The sequence below is a fragment of the Solanum stenotomum genome, chromosome 7, assembly GCF_019186545.1.
Source record: "Solanum stenotomum isolate F172 chromosome 7, ASM1918654v1, whole genome shotgun sequence".
NCBI classification, from domain to species: Eukaryota; Viridiplantae; Streptophyta; class Magnoliopsida; order Solanales; family Solanaceae; genus Solanum; species Solanum stenotomum.
Genome location: NC_064288.1, coordinates 54,917,231 through 54,938,951, shown reverse-complemented (window position 1 = coordinate 54,938,951; position 21,721 = coordinate 54,917,231). Strand labels below are relative to the sequence as shown.

The window sequence follows — 21,721 nt, the reverse complement described above, 5'->3', positions numbered from 1 at the left end:
ATAACTTGATCATTACCTTAATTCTAAAATGCCATAGCAATTTTCTACAAAAAAAAAAATGAAATTAGAATCCGGTTCTAATTTCAATTTGAAGTTATTCATTCAACAATTTTCTAAGAAGCAATGAGTAGTGCAAAGTGAATGAGGTTGATCTACCCTTAGTCAAAGGTCTCAGATCCGAGCCTTGGGTATAGAATATCCTTGGTAAGGAGCGCTTCCTATCGAACGGAGTCCTAATACAAATTTAAATTAATCGGCACCAATGTAGGTACCAAAGACCAAATAAAAAAAAGTTACTCATTCGTGATAAACTATTTATGATGCTTTCGGTCTCTATAACTCTGTTCATTCCTAAATTGCCTATCCATATTCTAGGTAGATTGTATCAATTCGGCGAATAATTTCAAATAAAAGTATCTCCACAAACAACTTTGTTGCAAAAATCTGATTCACTTTTTGAATTTCATAGATTTGTAGGAGTTGTATACTTGTATATATAACAATTATCCTATGTATTTTTTTTTGTACTTTACAAGTACCTCCTTGGTACCTTTTTTTGATGAATCAGAATGATGTTCACACTTGATTTTAAATACTTACAAAATAATTGTCACAATTGTTTTGAAAGTTAAAAGATATTACTTCCGTTCATTTTTAATTATCACGATTTCTTTTTTTAGAATCAAACAAGGGAATTTTGGTCTTCTCTCCTAACGAATTTCTCCTTTGCTACTCCCTTTCGCTACTTGGAGCCATTTTTTTTCTTATTATAAATAACGTACGCACATATGATCTATCTACTTAATGGACTAGCTTCACTACGACTCATTCGATCTTCTATAGCAACTTTCAAACCATTTCATTCATTGTCTTCTTCTCAACCTATCCCCGGTCACTGAACTTTGATTAACATTTTACGATGTATTTTTTATTTATATTGATATGCCAAAAAATTGCAATTTATAGTAATTTTTAAATATCTAAATAATTTATTTAAAATATCAAAAACGTAATAGTAGTAGCAAGTTATATAGTGAGTCATGAGCTCACACAGATTACGAGGTAAATAGGAAGTGCATACGGACTGCCTGGATGAAAAAATAAAAAATTTATAATCCCCAATTCTCCCAAATAACTCGATTTTCCTTTTTTATTTAACCTTTTTCGATTTAACTTCCCACTAATGAATTTTCCTCTCTAATGGATACACTCGTTTACTCAGCGCTTGAAGAAATTTGCTCCAATGGCGATTCCGGTCTCCATCTCTCCAAGCTATGGCCAAAGTTACAACCTTCAATTTCCACTCAAGGCCTTCAACTTTGTCCAAACGTCAAAAAAGTTCTTTGGTTTAACCTCATTGACATCCCGGGCCTTAAATTTGAATCCAATGGCGTTGTTTATAGTTCGACTGATAGTTGCATTCGTTCGTTCGAGCATAGTGAGCGATTGGATTTGAAAATCATCGCGCCGGAGCATATGTGTGATGCTTTTATTGGAGTTTATGATATTGAGGCCTCCGATGCTAAACTTTCTGACCGTGAACGGCGTGTTCTTCGTTACCTTGCTACTGTTAGGTTTGTGTTTGTTTTTTCTTTCAAATTTCTGTTATGAGCATATATGAATTGTTATTAGAGTTAATTGATAAAAGCTATGCTGGATTTCGAATTTCATAGCTTTTATGCTTATAATCTAAATTTCTCTACATAGATCACCTTCATGCAGTTATTTCATGTAGTTATTAAGAGATGAAACAGAGGTGAGAAGGAAGAAGAAGAGTAAAATCTTATTAGAAGTTTTAGCCTCTCAATGAGTACAAATCAGGCCTTTTATATAGACTAACTAATCGAGTGATCAGTTATAACTAACTAACTATCTTAATTATGGTTAATAACTAATACTAACAATCTGAGAGATAGAATTAGACAGTTCTTCCATTTAGTCTACATTTGTTACTACTTGATCCTTCTTCTCAATACTCGCCTCAATCTAGGTAGTGAGAAAATATCAAACACTCTTAGCTTGGAACTCAAGTAGTGATGTTGAACCCTGCTGAGTCCTTTGGTTAGGATGTTTTTTGTAGGAATGTAGCTAGTTGACACCAACCTTGGTTTATTTTTCCCCTTATAAAATGGCAATCAATCTCATTGTATTGAGATTTAGTTCTTTCATGATAGACAGGGTTAGCTTCAATTTACATTGCTGCTTTACTATCAGTATATACGCTCACAGGTTCCTTTGCTTTAACTCTCAAATTCTTCAGAAGTCCTAAGAACCATATCAGTTCAGCCACGGTGGAAGCCATGCTTCTGTATTCTGATTCTGCTGAGCTTTTTGAAACTGTTGACTGATTCTTAGATTTCCAGGTTATCAACGAGTCTCCCAACTTCACTAAGTAGCCTGTTACAGACTTTCTTGAATGAGGACAGGATGCCCAGTCTGAATCACAAAAGGCTGTGATTGTAGAGTTGGATTTCCTAGACATGCCTTGTCCCTGTTGATTCTTCACATACCTTATGGTCCTTAAGTCTGCTTCCATGTGAGATTTTTTTGGTTGTTGTAGCAACTGAGTTAGAGTCTGTACTCCAAATGCAATATCAGGCCTAGTCATGGTGAAGTGATGTAATTTCCCAATCAAATCCTTGGTATCCTGTTTTGTCAGTCAGAGGATCATTGATTTCACTAGTTGAACCCTTAGTTGTAGTCATCATATTGTCTGGTTGTTAGCTTGGCATTAGTATCTAGTGGTGTTATTGCTGGCTTAGCACCACTGAGTCCAGCTTCTGAGATGAGTTCCGGAGAATATACCTCTGATGCATCAATATTCCATGTTCAGACCTTGCAAATTCAATTCCTAGAAAATATCTCAGCTCACCAAGATCTTTCATTTTAAATGCTTGTTTCAGTTTTCCTTTGGTTTCTTCAACTATTTTTAGACTGTCTCCTGTTATCAGCATGTCATCTACATAGATAAGTATAATAGTTGTCCCTTCTGGTGTCTTTCTGATAAACAGTGAGTGGTCATACTCACTTTGTCTGAACTCGAAGTTTGACCAGTGCTTCACACAACTTGGCATTCCATTGTCTAGATGCTTGCTTAAGGCCATATAGTCTGAGCATATATGAATTGTAATTTAGAGTTGATTGTAAAAAAAACACCTAAAGTATCTTGTTTTTTCGAGTTTGGTACTATGAAGAAAATTACTCCCCATGTCCCAAAATACTTGTCATGTTTAGTTTTTGGGGTGTGAAACTACATGAAACTTTGATGGAACATTTAATGTATATTTTTCAACATATTTATATCAGAAGAATTGCAAATTGTAGTACTTTTGCGCATAGTTTTGGAATATCTAAATTTTAATTTTGAAATATTGAATCAATCTAGTCCAATTTAGTTTTGAACATTAATAAAATTGACTCTTCAGAAGCGAGATGTGACAAGTATTCTGGGATTGTGGGAGTAGGACTTGTGAAATTCCGTGGTCATAATAAATGTGCCATTACATTTGGGGGATGTAAAACTTTTGTAACATAAAGCTTCTCCTTAATGCTAAAGTGAGAAGTTAAAATTAAATCGTTTTCAAATTTAGAAAGATGTCAACTTTTTTGGGACTAAGTAATAAGAAACTAATGTTATTTTTTTTCTGGTCTTAAACATGCCATAATATTAGTGTGGCTATACAAGCTTTTGCATGAAAGGTAAAATTGGAAGTTTAACAGAAGAAAAAAGACTTTTGTAACTTGTAGTCTTAAACATGTTGTAACATTTATGTGGTTATAAAAACTTCTCATCAAGGGTAAAAAGGGAAAGTTTAAGAAAAATATGTATCTTTTGAAACTTGTGGTTATAAACAACACCTAGGTGATTTTTCAAGTACTTGATCACCTCCACCGTCAACCGGTAGGTTGAGGGTTCGAGTCACGCTGGAGGGTAAGTGAGAACGCTATTGGTCCTCCTGGTAGGGGTGGAAAAAAACACCTAGGTGATTTCTTCCATCCATCTAAACCTTGATGTTCATGAACTTTTGTGCACATAACTAATTCCACGGAGTTCTTCCCAAATGTTGTGTCCGATCAACTTTTGTGCACATGGGCTATACTGGATACTTGCTACCTTCTACTAGTAGCAGGTAACTCTTCTACAAGTCTTAGATAGATGGGGGAAAAATCATCTGGTGGTATTTGTTTGCCAGGATTTAAACCTTGGTCCCAAGATTCTTTCCCACTTTATTCATATTTAGGCCATACCCTTGGTTGTATGCTATGGGGAAGAATTATTAGGTTTACTAGTAATTGAAGTAGCTTAATTGCTTACCAAGGTCTCTTAACTTTGACTGAGTTTCAGAGGAAAAGGAGTAGCACAAAATGAGCTTGGCAAAGACTTTAAGATCAAAGGCAACGACATGTTTTACATAGTGAGGAAGCTTGAAAAACGAGGATTGATTGTCAGACAACCAACAATCCTTAGGATTAGAGACATGGGTCCAGTTTCTACCAATATGCTCTATTTATCCCGCTATGCAAAGAATTTGGGTAGTCAACAAAGGCTTGAGATAACCAAGGGGGTTAATTCCTTGGAGGATAGTGAGATCACTGATGGTGAAGATGAAAATAATGTTGGTGTTGCTGAGGAATCTCTTGATGTAGATCTGTGCGTAAAAGATTTTCTACCAGAACTAGAAGCCGTCTGTGATAAGCTTGAAAATGCTGAGGGAAAGGTTGGTTTTGATGTCAAATGCTCCATCTATCTGGCTTTTAAATGTACTCTATTGCTGATTCTTTTATTTATTTTAATTTATGAAGGTCCTTGCTATGGCTGATATCAAGCCAGAACTTGGTTATCAAGGGACTCGTGGGCATAGGAGATGGAGATATGTATGTTCTTCCTTTTTATTATTTTGTATCTTCAGTATGTTGCAACTCATAAACCCATCTCATGCATCATATTTAAATCCAAAATTTTTACTCCTAGATTCTCAAGAAGCTGAAGGAGGCTCACTTGGTGAAGGAGGACGAGGTCATTATGGATGGGAAGGTCAGTGAAAAGTACTGGCTTATAAGTACCAACTGCTCTGGGTTTCATCTGTTACATTTTAGACTTTCCATACAAGTATCTAAGACACCTTGAAAGTGCCCATGGCTTTACTGCATATACTCCCATTTCTTCTACTGTTTCTCCAAGTGCCCATGGCTTTACTGCATATACTCCCATTTCTTCTACTGTTTCTCCTTTTCCTTTATGGACTTAAAGTCCTAGGGTAATTATAATTCTTTTCTAACATTTTCTCCTATTGGAATCATGGATTGAACATCTTTGTTGGGAATCCACTGAAAATTGGTCAAATTGCATCAGCTTTCTGAACAAATCTAATCTAGCGGAAATCAGTTTAATTTTTGTTGATTATTTATGCTAGATTTCCTTTTTGTTTGATAGGTGTTTCAATCAACTTTGTATCTTACAGTAAAGAAAGTTTTTGACTAGATCTTTTGCAGCTGTTTAGTCTAACTTGTACTTTAGGGAAGTATATTCTTGACTTTCAACTTAAAGCAGTTCTGATAATAGATAAAGTGAGAGACGCTTAAATATTTACGTAATACTTTGATGAATTGTATACTTGTTGGAAGAAGTAATTCTTTTTCTTACCAAAGACTATTGCTGATTCAACCTAGTTAATGCAACTGAATGACATATTGTCCTTTTCTGAAAGTTGTTATTGGCCCAAAATTTTGAATTGTGATTTACTGCATTGGAAACTGAGACTGAAATACATACGTACACAAGGTTTGCAATTCCATAAAATTAAAGAGATTATGACAAATTTCTTGCTAAATAAAGGTCAATCTTGCCTAAACTCAAGCTTGGACTTTAGTGGAAGGGAAGTATTTATTTTTTGGTGGTTCTTGGATTCTTTTTAGTTTTATACTTTGATTCATGTGGTTATTGGATCTTAATAAGATATAAGAGTTGTATCTGGAGATTGGAAGCGGCTATTGTCTTCTGCTAAGTTACTCTTTAAATTTTTTTCTGTAAATTCTCAAACACATTGTATGAATTTCGTTGAAATTAGTGTCCAAAGAGTAGCGCAAAGATTCACTGGGTTGAGCTGATCCTTTTCTTTATTTTTTCCCTTACTTTGGGAGAGGGAGAGGGGGATGTTGTTGGAGAGGCTTACACCTAAAACTTGAATGATTGCTAGTTTACTAACTATTGAATTGATTCCAGTGCAAGTTTTTTAGCTTCACCTTATCCCACAGGCCACAGCTGTCATCCACAACTCTTTTGTAAAAGAATAATTCTTAGTTTCACCATTTCTTGTCTTCATTTTCTTTCTAACTAAACAAATTTCGAAGTACCACTTTTTTTCCTGTATAATCGATTTAAAAAAAAAACATATGTGCCATAACAAAAGTGTAGAAACAGTCTTAAGCTCTTACATATTTTATAGGAATTAGGACTTTGACTGGCTAACTAATTGCTTATCATATGCCCGCATTGCAGGAGGTCAAGTGTCTACATCTGTTGAAGGGTTTTTCACCAAAACATTTTGAAACAATGATGAAAAAGGGCAAGGGAGGTCATATTTCAGACCTGCTTTTAGAGCTTCCTATTGAGCATCAAATTTACGATATGGTTGATGCTGAGGGAGATAGAGGGTTGCCCTTCAATCAGGTATTGGATGTTTTCTTTTATGAATGTCAAAACTAATGTTGATATCATTTTACTAGTGCTATTTTACGTGTATATTGTCTTCTTCATTTTGGTGTAATTTCACCCAAGCTGTAATTTGTGTCCTGGATCATATTTTCTGATTCTTTTCGCAGTCAACTTTGAACTTAAGTTGATTATGTCTTTACGATCACTTTTAGGTGCAATTTCACCGAAAGCCTCATTTTTAACTTTATGATTTGTTGAAGTGTGTGACCATCTCATTTAAAAGCTTAAGATTTAATTATATTCTCAACACACCCCCTCACGTGCGGGCCTGATTCTTTTTCATGGCCAAGCACGTGAAAATTCTTTTTAATTTTGGGTGGCAGTGAGATTCGATCGCAGGACCTCTGCCTATTCTAATACCATGTTGAAGTGTGTGGCCATCTCATCTAAAAATAAAAACTTAAGCTGTTAGAGAGAGCACACTTTTATTATTTAATTATATTCTCAACATGATCATTCTTCAAGCCTTGGATCATATTTTGAATCTTTTGTGAGTCAGCATTTTGTGATTTGGTACTCATTTATGTGTATACTATGAAAAATATGACAAAAGAAGAGACATCAAATGTGTATTTACAGAGTCCCCCGCCCCTCGGCCCCTCCAACACACACACAAAGGGATTTTGTCTAATGGTAAGAAAGTAACACGTGGTGTGTTTGTTAGATGCACATCACTGGTTCAAATTTTACCGCAGACAAGGATTGGTATTTAAGTGAGAAGGGTAGAGGGTGGGCGCATTATCCGCCAAGTTCCGAACCCTATGTCATTAACCCTGGTGATTTCTCAATTGTAAAAGAAATAATTATATAGTTGACTAGTATATTGTAATGACCTCAGTTGAGATCTCGAAATCGAATTGCAGAAATTTAAATTGGACTATATATATATATATATACATGTATGTATTTTTGCTCCATTTGCACCTTTTTTCATTAAAGCCCACAATTTATTTGCGCTAAAAGCTCCAACAGACCTAGATTGCATACAAATCACAATGTTGGTTGAATATGAATATTATTGGGTGGGTTGGGTTATGACCCACAATTCAATCCATCTTGACCTAACCCATTTTGACCCAAATAAATTTTGTGCTTGTTGGATTGCTATCCGTTTATTAACTAACTCGTTTTGACTCGCCCAAATTTAACCCAACCTGCTCATTTGAGTTTTGACACACAAAAGTAGAAGCAACTTTTCTGTTCTGGGGAAGGAGTTACAAATTTCTGACTGCATAGTCTCTCTATTTTGGTGGTGTAAAGAGAATTGAATAGAGGAAGTAGATTAACTTGTAGACTTCTTAGGTGCCTTTGGGGATGCCTCTGGGAGCTAAAAGCAGGTCTATAGGTATTTGGAATGGGGTGATTGAAAAGTGTGAAAGAAGATTGGTGAATAGGAAGAGCCAATATCTTTCCCTAGGGAGAAGACTAACACTTTTTATTAGTGTCTTGGATTCTATGCCTACTTATATGACGTCCCTTTTTCCTATTCCTGATGGAGTAACTGATAGACTGGATGCTCTAAGAAGAAACTTTATATGAGAAGGCAACAGTGAGACAAAAAAAAATTCACCTGGTTAAATGGAAAGCCTTGATTGGGAATAAACAAGCTGGAGGACTAGGGGTGAGAAACTTGAAGACTCAAAATCAATGTCTACTAATGAAATGGCTCTGGAGGCTAACCTCCAATGAACAAGCATTATGGAAGGAGGTGATTCAGGCCAAATATGAAATGGAAGATCACTGGTCAACTAACATGGTGACCAACACTTATGGAACCAGCCTTTGGAGAGCCATATGGAATCTCTGGCCAAAACTTAGAGGGAACTGTAAAATCAAGATTGGAAATGGTGTGAAGGTCTTATTTTGGGAAGATAGTTGGCTGGAACAAGGTCCTTTAAAAACCCTTTTCCCTGATGTGTCCATCCTCAACCAACAACAGAGGGCTACTGTAGCAGAGGTTTGGTCAAACTAAGGATGGAATCTGAGGTTCGGTTAGTTTAGCTACAAAATAAATATATTGCAAAAGGTTTGGTTAATATCCAGAGCTCTATAGAATTCTACTACTCTCTGGATCTCCCAATCATTAAAAGGCTTTCTATAAGTTGCAATATATTTATTTTGTTTTACATTTATGCCTCTTTTAAGATTGCTTTTCAGTTATAAGGTATGAAACACATTTATTGATTGGATTCATGTATTTGTGTGTGCATTTGACTTTTCAAATATGTCTCTTATGCGAGGGTTCCTTCAGATGTACATATGTGATATCAAAACTTTCCTTGCCATTATAATGATTTTTCAGGTATGCAAAAGGCTGGGATTAAGCAATAAACAACACTACAATCGGCTGTTTGATATTGTTCATAGATTCGGAATACATATGGAGCCAGAACTCATGAACAAAGCCAAGGTTTACCGACTCTGGACACCTGGAAACCATAATCCTGGAGCTTCACCTATCACTCTGAATAAACCAGTAGTAGACCCTTCCGAAATTTCTGGCTGCCCTCCACTTGGAACACATAGAGAATTTCAAGAGAACTCAGCATTAGCCAGACAAGATGTGGATGCTTCAGTTCCTGAAGGTAATGGTGTAGCTAATAGCCAAAATGNTATCACTCTGAATAAACCAGTAGTAGAGCCTTCCGAAATTTCTGGCTGCCCTCCACTTGGAATACATAGAGAATTTCAAGAAAACTCAGCATTAGCCAGACAAGATGTGGATGCTTCAGTTCCTGAAGGTAATGGTGTAGCTAATAGCCAAAATGTAAGCACAGGAACTTCCCCAGAAGTTTCTGATGGCTTGGTGCTGGATGAAAAGAATGGATCTGTCCCAGTTTGTCTGAGCAGTTCACTGGACTCGACCATCAAGGTAAGCAGTACCACTTCTGATGCAGAGTTGCAGATAGTGAGTGCAGCAGCATCATATGTTGCGCCAGAAGATGCACTGGCTCTTGCTGTGCCGACGCCTCCAAGACGCCGATCTTATCCGAGGTATCCCTGTCTCACATTGGAAGCAACCAGTGCAAAGAGGGAGCAGTGGATACTTAAATTTCTACAGGTGTTTTTATTTTCCCATTCTTTTTAAGCTTTTCTGGCTGTTAGGATATTGCTACAGATAAAGGATCACAAATATATTTTCTTTAATCAGGAGGAGAAGTTCCTGGTCAAATCAGAGCTATACAGACGGCTGCAGGATCTTGAGAAGGAGAAGACGACAGAGACAGACAGAAAGACCTTAGATCGTTGTCTGAATAAGCTCTTGCAAGGAGGATATTGTAAACTTATCGTTGTTTATGTCCCTGTTCTAACAAATTGTAACCACAGTCGTAAGATACAGGTTGTTTTGCACCCTTCAGTTTCTAGTGTATCTGCTGAACAGATTCATGAGAGATTCAGGTCTTTTGAAACATACATCCGCACTCAAGCCTCTTCTCAATTGAAAAAGGGAGAGCCATTTTCTCAACTGAATGATCTCACCAGGACACATCAAAGCACAAAATTGAACCAAGCTGAGCGAGCTGAAGCTATGCGTACAAATGGATTTGTACTGGCCAAGATGGTTCGCACAAAGATTTTTCACATTTTTCTATGGGAATATGTGAACAGTTTGCCTGGTTGTGAAGATGTTTTGTCATCTTTTAAAGATGGTCATGACCTAAAAAATCCTCATAGTACATCTAAATTAATTGATTTAAATGCAGCTATTAAGGCCATGCCGCTTGAACTGTTCTTACAAGTTGTTGGCTCTACTCAAAAGTTTGAGGATACGATCGAGAAATGTAAAAATGGGTTTCGCCTTTCTGATCTTCCTCTGTTGGAGTACAAGCATCTGATGGATATCCGAGCGACTGGACGACTATCATCATTGATTGACATTTTGCGACGTTTGAAGGTACAATGAATTTTACTTTGAGAATTTAGATTGTTGATGCTTGGAACCATGTGGTTACTGGAAAGGCTTAGAACTATTAAGATAGGAATGTTGCTACTGGAAAGAGGAGTTCATTGTTTTCCCAAATGACGAATTTTCTTCTATATACATGCCTTATTTCTAGAGGAGCTAAAATGTTATCCAGCTGTTTGACTGGAGTTCACTTACAATCTCCATTATCCACTAGATGTATTCTAGATGCTTTTACAATAAAAGAGGATGATCCTGTGGCTATTGTAGACATCCTAGGATCCTTATAAGATGGAGGGGGGGTCTAGTGATAGTTTTGCTTTTTTGCTTTATCTTTTTGTTTGATAGGCACACTCCTGTGGATGTAGGATATGCTGTAAATTTTTGGTTACCAGCTTTGGGCTGATGATTGATATACAAAACATTACCTTTATAAAAAAGAGAGCATAGTGTAGTTCAGGTTGCTTGTAGAGAACCTGATACATGAAATTCAGTCACCGATAGCTCTTGACTAATTCAAAAATTATTTAAGGAAGAACCTTGATGAGAGTGAAAATTGTTTTCTTTGTAACTTTCCCAGCAACGTCTTTTTGCTGGTATTTCTAATGTATAAAGTTACTCTTTTCCGATAAAAAGAAAAGTTGTTAGCTTCCAGAATATTTAGAGCCTGCGGAGTACTCAAAGAAATAGCAGTTTCTGTAGTTGAAAGCTGTTTACGACACTTGTAGGACGTCTTATAGGTACTGAGTTTCAGGATTAATATTCCTGATGATGCGTTCAGTTTGGTGTTATGTGGTATACCCCCTCTCTCCAATAAAGAAAAGAATACAAGAGAAAGAGTCAGAAATTATAATTGGTGCTAACTGCCTGACAACATATCTCTCCCTGTGAAATACATTCTTACTGGTCATTCCTATAAGTAAACGGAATCCCAAAGTTTCAATAACTAGTGCAAAAGCTGGCTATTGGACTCTTAAAAACTGTCAACGGGTGCGTGTTGAATTCTCCAATAGTAGTGCATTCTTGGAGGATTCGACACAGGTGCTGCAACATTTTTGAAGAGTCTGAGAAACATAGAAAACTGGTAATCGTAATTCACTCTCTGAAAGAGAAAAAGCTTCATATATTGGAAAATCAAAACTGACTTATGGAATTCAGTATATTGAACTTCTTCCTACTCTTGTGTCTGTAAGAGTTTATGGTAGTTGTTATTGATGCAATAGTTAATTGGTTGTGTATTTTTCTTATGGCAGTTGATTAGGCTTGTATGTGGTGGACATCCAGAAAACACTGCAAATCTCCCTCATACTACTCTGACTCACGTATTGGAGCTTAAACCTTACATTGAGGAACCTGTTTGCTTAGTGGGTTCATCTCATTCTATTCATTGTCCAGATCTTCGCCCTCAAATCAGACATGATTTTGTTCTTTCAAGTAAAAAAGCTGTTGAGGAATACTGGAACACTTTAGAGTATTGCTATTCTGCTAGTGATCGTAAAGCCGCTTTGCATGCATTCCCCGGCTGCACAGTTAATGAGGTTTAATTCTTTCTATTTTCTTTGTCTTTCAGTGACTACTTCGAATTTCCATTCTTTGAGCATAGTGGATGTCCATGGGAAAGGCCAGACCACAGTAAGTCTATATTTGATATAGGCTTACCTTGCATTTCTAGAAGAGGTTGTTATAATCTTTTCTACAATTGAGTATTTGATCTACCTTAAGTGGTATCTTCAGCTTTTAAAGGACATAACAACTCGGGAAATGGCCAAGAGTTGACAATACTTCATGCAACAAAATGTGTAAAGCCAAGGGCCTTAATTAGCCAACTTATGATGAAGTTGTGCACTTAATAGCATGTCTAATTTCTGTAGAGTTCGATTGCATCCTTGAAATGGTTAAGAACGTGGGGAAATTTCTTGTTGTACTTCTATTTCTCTATGATTTGTTATTTATTATTGAAAAATTACTCCCTTTGTTCTGTTATACATGGCAGCTGGAATAGGAGTTCAAAATGTTACTGTGAGTCTGTGACTTGAATATTATATTTGCTAATAATTGAAGAAAAATATTTAAGTAACGCTTGAAGAGTTACCTTGATAGAGAAACCATCAAATCAAAGTTTGAAAATTGAATTAATAGTAGTGATTTGAATTATTGAAAGTTGTGAAATTTGTATAGGAATGGAACTGATGTTGAGCCTTTCGCCCAAAATAGAAAGTAATTAAGGATGAAAATTTTTTCTTTGATCTGTTAATTTGGAGGAATAAAGTGGATTGCCATGCAAGATACTTCTATGCCTATCCGAAAGAAAGATTGTCTTTTAGAACTTTCATTTGTTTATATAATAAGATGGTTTGCTTTACTTGGTTAGTCTCTTGCTCTTTTGCATGTTTGATGCTTCTTTGTGCTTAAGAACTTGCTGCTGAATGAGTATTATATTTGGAGAAATGTTATTTTTGTTTCATCTTCTGTAGCATTGTATTTAGGCTATCTGTCCCTCTTGATTATTTATTCTCAGTTTCTGGTTGTACTGAGAGGGAAGTAAAATGTTGGTCAGGTATTTCTTTTCCGATCATGGGCTTCAATCAGAGTTATGACAGCTGATCAGCGGGCTGAACTCCTTAAGCGTGTTATTAACGATGGCCCACAGAGGAAACTTTCATTCAAGGAATGTGAGGAGATTGCTAAAGATCTGAATTTGACTTTGGAGCAGGTTCTTCTGTGTTCTCTTTGCCCGCTCTCTGAGTTGCAATAAGAAAATTATTTAATCAACTTACAGGACATCTGGAAGTTGAATCTGTTAAAAAGTATTAATGTGGTAGTTTATCTAACTTATCTGATCATTAGATATTATGAGATCATTTAGTAACTGTTTGCCTTTCATCAACTCGTTTCTTTTAATGGGATGCCAGAAATGTAGTTATGTTCTTGGCATTTGGAGAACTCATTTACACAAAAGTAGACATCTTCGATTTTGGTCGTTTTCAACGTAAAATCATGTCAAGTCTTACTCCACATTTTTTTGGTTTTGAATTGTATGTGTTTATGTTGTGATGCTGCTATCAAGTTGAAAAAAACTTCATGCGCAACATAGTCTTTCCTCTTTAGTTTACTTATTTTGTTGGCCATCTTCTTCCAGTAGTGTTAAAATCTGGATCCACTTGTAAGCCTATAAAAACAGAGTTGCTGAGGCATATATATTGGGAAATATGCTGCTGGCAAACTTGCTGATTCTAGGTTAACAATTTATTGTTGGAAACCAGACTTTCCAGATTAATGACTTGCTCGAATGTCAGAGTTTAATTGCAGTTCTGCCATAAAATAAGATAGTTGCCATTTTTACGTGCTACTAGATGAGTAAAGCTGAATTAGTTTGGTATTGGAAGGTTAAAAAGGGGAAATAATAGAAAACACAAAAATATTGAAGAGACACCCAAGCTACTAGGTTAAGGGACAGAAGGAATCTTACCAGTGTTGATCTGAAAAAGGATATAGATGAGTTACTGCTGATTTTGTAAAAAGAGAGAAGGAAGAAAAAGATGAGTCAAAAACAACAAAGCAAAAAAAAAATGGAAGAGAGATGAGTGGCGGTTGATGTTGACTTTGTAAAGGACTTCTAGTTAGACACATAAGGCCAGCGTTCACTGATAAAATAAAAGATCAATATTGTACTTAATAATCTACACTCCTGAGTAGTACATATCTCTGTTAAGGGAGCAATAGTACTGCTCTTAATTATGTTTTGTGCTCCTGACTCGAACATGTGCATGTTTTAGGGCAGCCACAACATTGTCATACAAATAAAAGAAGATACATAGAAAATCATCATGTTAAAGGACCAAAAGATTGCTTACGAGGGGCCAGGAGTAAAGTATCTGTGTTGCCTTCAAATTTTTCCTACATCAGTTTATTACTAAATCTGTCACAAACAAGCAATATGGTAGAAATCAGCTTCTATTTGCATGTAAACAGTGAACTCTCACTTTCTTGCTGCTCAACTTGATGAATTTGAAACTTTATCCTTTTTATTAAGGAGCACATTTAAATGATGAATCAGTGAATGCATCAAACAACACCTAATGATCACTTTTGCGTGCATGAAGAGCTAAAGTAGTTTTCCATTAGAAATCGTCTTGATTGGTACTCTCTTATGTAATGGCTAAAGAAATTCTTCTAGACCTTAAGAGATTCTTATTTTTTGAAGGAAACTCTGTTTGTTTAAGCAAATATTTAATTAAATTTGTTTTTAGACAGTCCCATTCTTGGGGAAGGCTCATTCTTACCTGTCACTGGAAAAAAAGAAAGAAGCTTTTTCCAATACTGATGTCTCATTTATATCATTAAAGTATGCAAGTCCTACATTTTTCAGTCAGGTTACTGTTCACTTGCAGGTCCTTCGTGTCTATCATGATAAACGACAACGACGACTTACCAGCTTTGATCGAGCTTCAGATGCTGGAAAGGACGAAATTCAGCCGCATCAAGGTATACCTACATTATCTCCAAAGAAAAGGAAAAGACCTGTAACAAGGAAATCTTCAAAGCCTGCGGAGGCTGGTACCGAGTTTGGACAGCCCCAGCCATTGAGCCAGATAGTCAACGAGGAACAAAGCTCTTTCCCGTCTACTTCATGTGCACAGACATGCAGCTTGGAGGGATATCACCTTCGAGATGATGTGGTAGCTGCTGAAGAATCAGAATTACCTGAAGATGGTGGGGTAGGACGTGCTTTTCTTGATAAAATTGCCTTGTCAAGAGCGAAGCCTACACGCAAGGGAAAGTTTTGGTGGACAGATGATGTAGATAGGTAAATCTTATGAATTATTCCTACCTCATGAGGTCAATAACCAAATGGCTGGTTGGTATGCACAGATTTTTTTCAAAAGTTCCCGATGATAATAAGATTTTTGAGCTTAAATTGTTGATTTACTGCTACATCCTTAATGCTACCCATGGTATCCTGTTGCCTGGATCTATTTGTATTTTTTAAGCTTATTACTTGGATTACATGAGAAACTTTATGTACAGGCAACTGGTGATCGAATATGCAAGACACCGAGCTTCTCTTGGAGCAAAATTCAATCGTGTAGACTGGGGAAAGCTTCATAATCTTCCAGCACCACCTGATGCCTGCAGAAGGAGAATGGCATCATTGAGAACAAATCGACAGTTCAGAAAATCTATTATGAGACTGTGTAATGTGCTTAGTCAGCGTTACGTGGATTACCTTGAGAAATCCAAAGATAAAAAATTGAACCATGAGGGTCATCAAGCAACACAGTGTTATTGTCTTAAAAATACCTCAAACTTCCTCTCTCAAGATCCATGGGATAACTTTGATGATGCCAATATAAAATTCGCCTTGGAAGATGCTCTGCGTCACAAAAAGATATCCAAATCGGAGACCTTGAAAGATGTTCAGCCTTTCTTTGATAACAGCTCAAATGTTAATACTGATGAAAGAGATGTGAGACTCATGCTTTCTTGTCAGTTATTTCATGAACTTCTGTGGCATAAATTAGTCATTAATTACTTAGATTTAGGCCTTAGCATTTCAACAAAAATATCAGCAACTTGAGGTGCCGGCACTTGCTGTAGGTTGTTTGCCTAAGTGTAGCTTATCTTGTTTTTTGAAGAAACTGTGACTAACTCAATTTTTTTCTTTACAAGATTGTTATTTGAATTTTGTATTTAATTTGTTTGATGTTCCCCTCTCTTTCAGGGTTCTTGTGGTCCTCAATCAGTTTTACCAGTTTCTTGTGGCCAATATGTTGATAATTTTAGTGAAAATACTGAAGATTCTGGTACACCAATAAGCTCAAATAGGATCCCTCAGAAGTATGTGAATCTCACGATTGGTGGCATCCCCATCAGTAAACGATTATATGAATCAGCAGCAGTTGCTAATGCTGCAGAGCTATTTAAGCTCATCTTTCTCTGTAGCTCAAAATCTCCACTTGTGCCAACCTTGCTTGCTGAAACTTTAAGGCGCTATTCTGAGCATGATCTCTTTGCTGCTTTCAACTACCTCAGGGAGAAAAAAGTTTTGGTAAATCTTGTTTTGTACTACTATGTATTTAGATGCTGGCCTTGGTACATTTTTGAATTATCTCTCCATGTCAAATTTATGTGATGATATTTCTGTTTAGAGATGTTCATAATACTTTATATGATTCCATTATATATATTAGTCTACAGTTTCGGCAATTTTCAAAAATTCAATTTCATCAAACAATTGAAATTATTTTGTACTTTCATGTGATGTAGGACTAGCTTTTCATTCATCACTGTAATATTTATTTCCACTTCAGTTAGTTAGTATATTAATATAAGTCAAATTAATGTCTTAAATTTTGTGCTAGTCAAATGCCATATAGAAAAACAGGAGTATAAATTTACAGCTTGTTTTTTTACAAGTAATCTGTCTTCACCTATGTCCTATAACTATAAACGTAAACTAATTGAAATTCACTATCATTTTCTTCAGTAGGTGCAACTGTTGCTACAAAGACCCATCCTGTGTCTTGACCTATAATTAGAAAAAGATTTGTCTTCATCTTTTGTCTCCTGCAAATATTTCCTAAGCTTTAAAAAATTCTCCTTGCAGATTGGGGGCCATTCCAATTGTCCTTTTGTCCTTTCTCAGACCTTCTTGAATTGTATAGAATTTTCTCCATTCCCAAGTGATACCGGAAAAAGAGCTGCTAAGTTTGCTAGCTGGCTTTGTGAAAGAGAGAAGGAATTGATTGCTGAGGGGGTGGATCTTCCAACGGATTTGCAGTGTGGAGATGTTTACCACCTTCTTGCTCTGCTTTCTTCAGGAGAACTATCTATTGCACCATGCCTTCCCGATGAAGGTGTTGGAGAGGTTGAGGACTCCCGGACATCTAAACGCAAGAATGATGACAGTGAATTTTCTGACAGTGACAGGTATAAAAAGCTAAAAACTTCAATGGCTAGTGATAGTGAGCTTTGCTCACGCCGGGCAAAAGGTTTTCCAGGAATTAGGTTGTGCTTGAGGCATGCTACACTTTCAAGAATAAAAATTATGGATTTACTCAAAGACAGTGATAACTATACTTGTGCACAATCTGTTAAAGATCATCAAGCCACTGATATTGGCAGTGTCTCATTCAACTCAGATGACCAAGTAAATGAACTTCAAGATAGCAGAGTCCCATATACCGCAGTTTCTCCGACCGAGTCACAATGGCAAGCCATGACGACCTATGCTGAACGTGTTTGTTCCTTTGGTTCTTGTCTGGAACAGAACTCTCTGGTATATCCGGAAATGTTTAGATCTCTTTATTCAGCTATCCAAATGGCTGGTGACCAAGGTTTGTGCATGAAAGATATCTCGAGGATTCTAAAGATGCAAGGTATGTAACCACAAACCTACAAGGTCTTCTAACCCCGCTATTTAAATACTCATTACTTCTATTTATTTTATTTTATTTTACAGATAAAAAGCTTTCTGAAGCTGTCATTGAGGTGCTAGAAGCATTTGGACGAGTTTTGAAGGTGCGTCTGAATTAACAATTAGCTATCTTCCCTTGTTATTTGCACCATCTGATGAAGTTTCATGCACCTGCTTAGAGTTACTAATGAAAGAATTCTGATGAAATCCTCAGTTATAGTTTATCTGATGTTATTTTTGTGAAATAAGACTTCTCACTCCTTTACTGAATAGGAAATATTAGTAAATGGATTGTTTTAAAAAGAGTCTTCTTGTAGAAGAAATAGAAGCTGTTGGTTCATTTGCTTTTAAAACAGATACTTGTAATGGTATGCTCAATGTGGATTCACTTGTGTGGAGTGTAAGCTAGTTTTGCCTGAAACTCCTCTAGGTCTCTTCATTGTGTGTTTTACTTTTCTGTGTAGTGTGTTTGTCTTGTCACTTAAGCCTTGAATCTTGAGAATTTACTTCATATCACACTGACTGTGGTTGCTCCTGAAAACAGATGGATATTACTTTGAAATTCCCCGTAGCCCCCAAATTGTATTGTATTTAGAATAATGGCATATCTTGGTATGTTTTAACATGAATATGCCGGTTTAAAGTGTCAAATGATACTCCCTCTGTTCCATTTTTTGTGGCACCCTTTCCTTTTTAGTCTGTCCCAAAAAGAATGCTACCTTACTATAATTAGAAACAATTTTAACTTTTAAATTCCTCTTTTACCCTTAATGAACTGAAACTCAGCTACACAAATATGTAAGGATTGTTTTAGACCACAAGTTACAAAAGTCTTCCTTTTTTTCTTAAACACCGTGCCAAGTCAAAGGGTGCCACATAAAATGGGACAGATGGAGTATTAAGAAAATTGTTGTTTATATAAAGAATCTACCATATATCGCCTGATTTTTTGTTAAAGCATGATGTACAATAAAGACAGGATGGAAAGAGAAGAAAATATGAGTTGAGAGGCCAAAATGCTTTGATGAGTTCCCTGATGTCTTGAGTTGGTTTAGTGATATGGAAAATTTTGGTAGGTTAAAAAATGAATCATGTGACTAGGCACCCAAATTGGCATAGTTGTCACGAACATGTACTTCAAAATTCTTGTATTACTTGTAGATTGCTCATCAGTTTAAGTTTGGTGTGTTGGCGTTCTTCTCAGTTAAGTGTTAGTATGTCTCTTGTGTTGTGAATTAATATAACATTGAGCCATGTGTTCTATGAATAAAATTGATGGACATGCTTAATTCGCTGCTGACCAGCTTCATCAATATTGTGTGGAGGTAGTCACTATAACTCAATAAAACCCATGACATAATGTATTAAGCTTGTTGTAGTTGTTTGTTTTACATGTGGTTTGATTAAGGAAAGATGGCACTATAGCTAGTGATGTAATTAATAGAGAATGGAACAGAGTGCAGTAGAAGGCCCATCTTCTATTCAACTAATCATCTAGTGGCACCACAAAATGCAGGTCAATGCTTACAACTCTATTCGGGTGGTTGATTCTTTATATCGTTCCAAGTACTTTTTGATTCCAGTGGCTGCTATTCATGAAGATGCTACATCATCTCCTTCTGAAGATTCTGAGGCTAAAACATATGAAGAGTCTGCTACACATAATGGAGAAAATCATAAAGATGTGGAGTTGCAGAATTCTGATAAGGTACACAAAGTCACAATTCTTAATCTTCCTAAAGCGGTTGCTGAACCTTCAAGTAAAAAGCAAACCATCAATGAGGCAAAAGGTTGTCGGCCTACTGAAGCTAGTTCACCCACAAGAAATCACCCAGAAGAACCATATGATCTCCGCTCTACTGGTTTGCATTTGTGTAAGCCAATATTGCCTTGGCTAAATGGTGATGGTACTACAAATGAACGTGTCTACAAGGGGCTTGTACGCCGTGTTCTTGGCATAGTGATGCAAAATCCGGGAATAAAAGAGGTACGTCCTTTTACTTACATAAAAACATAGATACCTGATCATGACCAGTGAATCTGTGCAATTTAGAAGTATTACTTTCTAATTTTGTGCATAATGAATTGCTTCAAAATATTAGGGACAATTGATCCTTGTTGGTTGTAGAATAAATCAGTGAATTTCTTCTTAATTTTTGTCTAGTTCTCGTTGTTAATACAATATCTTTTTTTTCTCATTTTTCTTAGTCTTTAGTGCTAGGTTCATTTGCTTCTCTATCTTTTTCAATGTTCTCACAGATTTTGTGCTATGTTCTTGGGAACACCACTTCATATCGATTTGTTATACTTCATGTCATATGGATTCATTTCCTTATGAATACTGGAACTCAATCATTGATGATTGAATCATAGAGTCATTCTTTTTCCTCATCTTGATCATTGATGAACACTGCATACCAATTTAAACATCCATTTTCAGTTTGACTGTTTTATGTATAATTCACCCTCGTAGCAATATATATATGTGTATATATATACACAGATACTTCTAATTTATATTATTAGTTTCAAACTGACTTCTTAATTATTGTTCAGGGTGATATTATCTGCCACATGCATGTTCTGAATCCTCAGGTATGATATTTATTTCTGTTTCCTCAGACTTGTTTCTTCAGTCTGTTGATTATCAGATAAAATGTAACATGAAGCGGTATCATTGTTCTTGCCCAAGAAATGATAAAAATTCCAATGATCTCTTCTCCCAAGGCCTTCTTTCCATAAATTATGAGCTGCTCAAAATTTTCATCTCTTTACCATACTTGTAGTTTCTACATACCGGGATATTTTCTAGTTAGTGAGATTGTGTGATCCTAGGACAGGGGCGGAGTTAGAAGCCCAGCTACAGGTCGAAACCAATAGCTTTTCCTCGAATAATGTAGTTGTGTTGAGAAATTTATTAAATACGTACACATTAAATTTAGAATCTAGTTATTAACACTTTGAAGTCATCGTTCTAAAATCCAGAACCCAAAAGGTTGAAATCCTGACTCCATATCTCTTGAGGCAGAGAATGGCTGGCACCTAATAGTTCTACTTTTTTGGTCTGTAGATAGCAAAGAAAATCTAAGTTTTGGTAGTAATGGAGATCTTAAAGTCTCAACAATATTTCAAATCCTTTTGCTTGTAATGTGTTATGGGTGACCTCAACAAGGTAGGGGTAACGTATGTGTACACTTTACCTACACCAGATCCCACTTGTGGAATTACACTAAGTTATGTTGTTGTAGTAGAGTAATGTTTTATGGGCATGAGATAGACAAGACACTTTTACATCTTCTCATCTGCTAAAACATTTTTGTTGTGTCTTTCAGAGTTGCAGAAGTTTGTTAAACATGATGGTCCTGGATAACGTTATCTTTTCGCGTAAGATTCCTCAGGCAAATCCAAGCGGAGCACCAGCAATTCTGAGTAGTCTTATTGGTAGCCATTTCAAGAAATCGAAGTTAGTTTCAAGGGAACATTTCTTTGCAAACCCCTCTAGTACACACCTGTTGTAATGTAGGTAGATGTTGGATCTAGTTATGTGTTTGTTTTGATCTTTTTGTTCTCTTGGTTCGTGTTTGGGACTAAGGCTTAGTTGTTGTTGTCATCTCCTAGTGCTGATCTTTGTATAGTAATTTTCCTAAAAATGCACAACTTGTAGCCCGGTCAGACGCAGAAGCGG

At 36.3% G+C, this 21,721-nt stretch overlaps 1 protein-coding gene across 2 annotated transcripts; it reads left to right on the top strand.

Annotated features, from left to right (window-relative positions):
* The first annotated feature begins 1,172 nt into the window (after nucleotides 1-1,172).
* On the top strand, nucleotides 1,173-21,700 carry LOC125870273 (uncharacterized). Of its 2 annotated transcripts, XM_049550666.1 has the most exons (18): nucleotides 1,176-1,574; nucleotides 4,346-4,718; nucleotides 4,804-4,875; nucleotides 4,973-5,035; nucleotides 6,500-6,670; nucleotides 9,018-9,300; nucleotides 9,457-9,776; nucleotides 9,867-10,610; nucleotides 11,873-12,157; nucleotides 13,177-13,332; nucleotides 15,011-15,426; nucleotides 15,648-16,086; nucleotides 16,342-16,668; nucleotides 17,227-17,998; nucleotides 18,082-18,140; nucleotides 19,553-20,023; nucleotides 20,593-20,631; nucleotides 21,369-21,700. In XM_049550666.1, the coding sequence occupies exons 1-18, from the start codon at nucleotides 1,201-1,203 to the stop codon at nucleotides 21,552-21,554; spliced, it is 5,550 nt and encodes a 1,849-aa protein (XP_049406623.1). In that variant the 5' UTR covers nucleotides 1,176-1,200; the 3' UTR covers nucleotides 21,555-21,700. The 2 variants fall into 2 exon arrangements, with proteins under 2 accessions (XP_049406624.1, XP_049406623.1); XM_049550667.1 differs by lacking the exons at nucleotides 13,177-13,332; nucleotides 15,011-15,426; nucleotides 15,648-16,086; ... (4 more) ...; nucleotides 20,593-20,631; nucleotides 21,369-21,700 and having other exon boundaries at nucleotides 1,173-1,574; nucleotides 11,873-12,163.
* Nucleotides 21,701-21,721: the final 21 nt, after the last annotated feature.

Excerpts from the sequence above, each read along its gene's own strand:
- LOC125870273 (XM_049550666.1), top strand. The coding sequence starts at position 1,201 with ATGGATACACTCGTTTACTCAGCGCTTGAAGAAATTTGCTCCAATGGC. Across the intron at positions 4,876-4,972 it reads GGCATAGGAGATGGAGATAT|ATTCTCAAGAAGCTGAAGGA; the intron begins GTATGTTCTTCC and ends TTTTACTCCTAG. Across the intron at positions 20,024-20,592 it reads AAAATCCGGGAATAAAAGAG|GGTGATATTATCTGCCACAT; the intron begins GTACGTCCTTTT and ends ATTATTGTTCAG.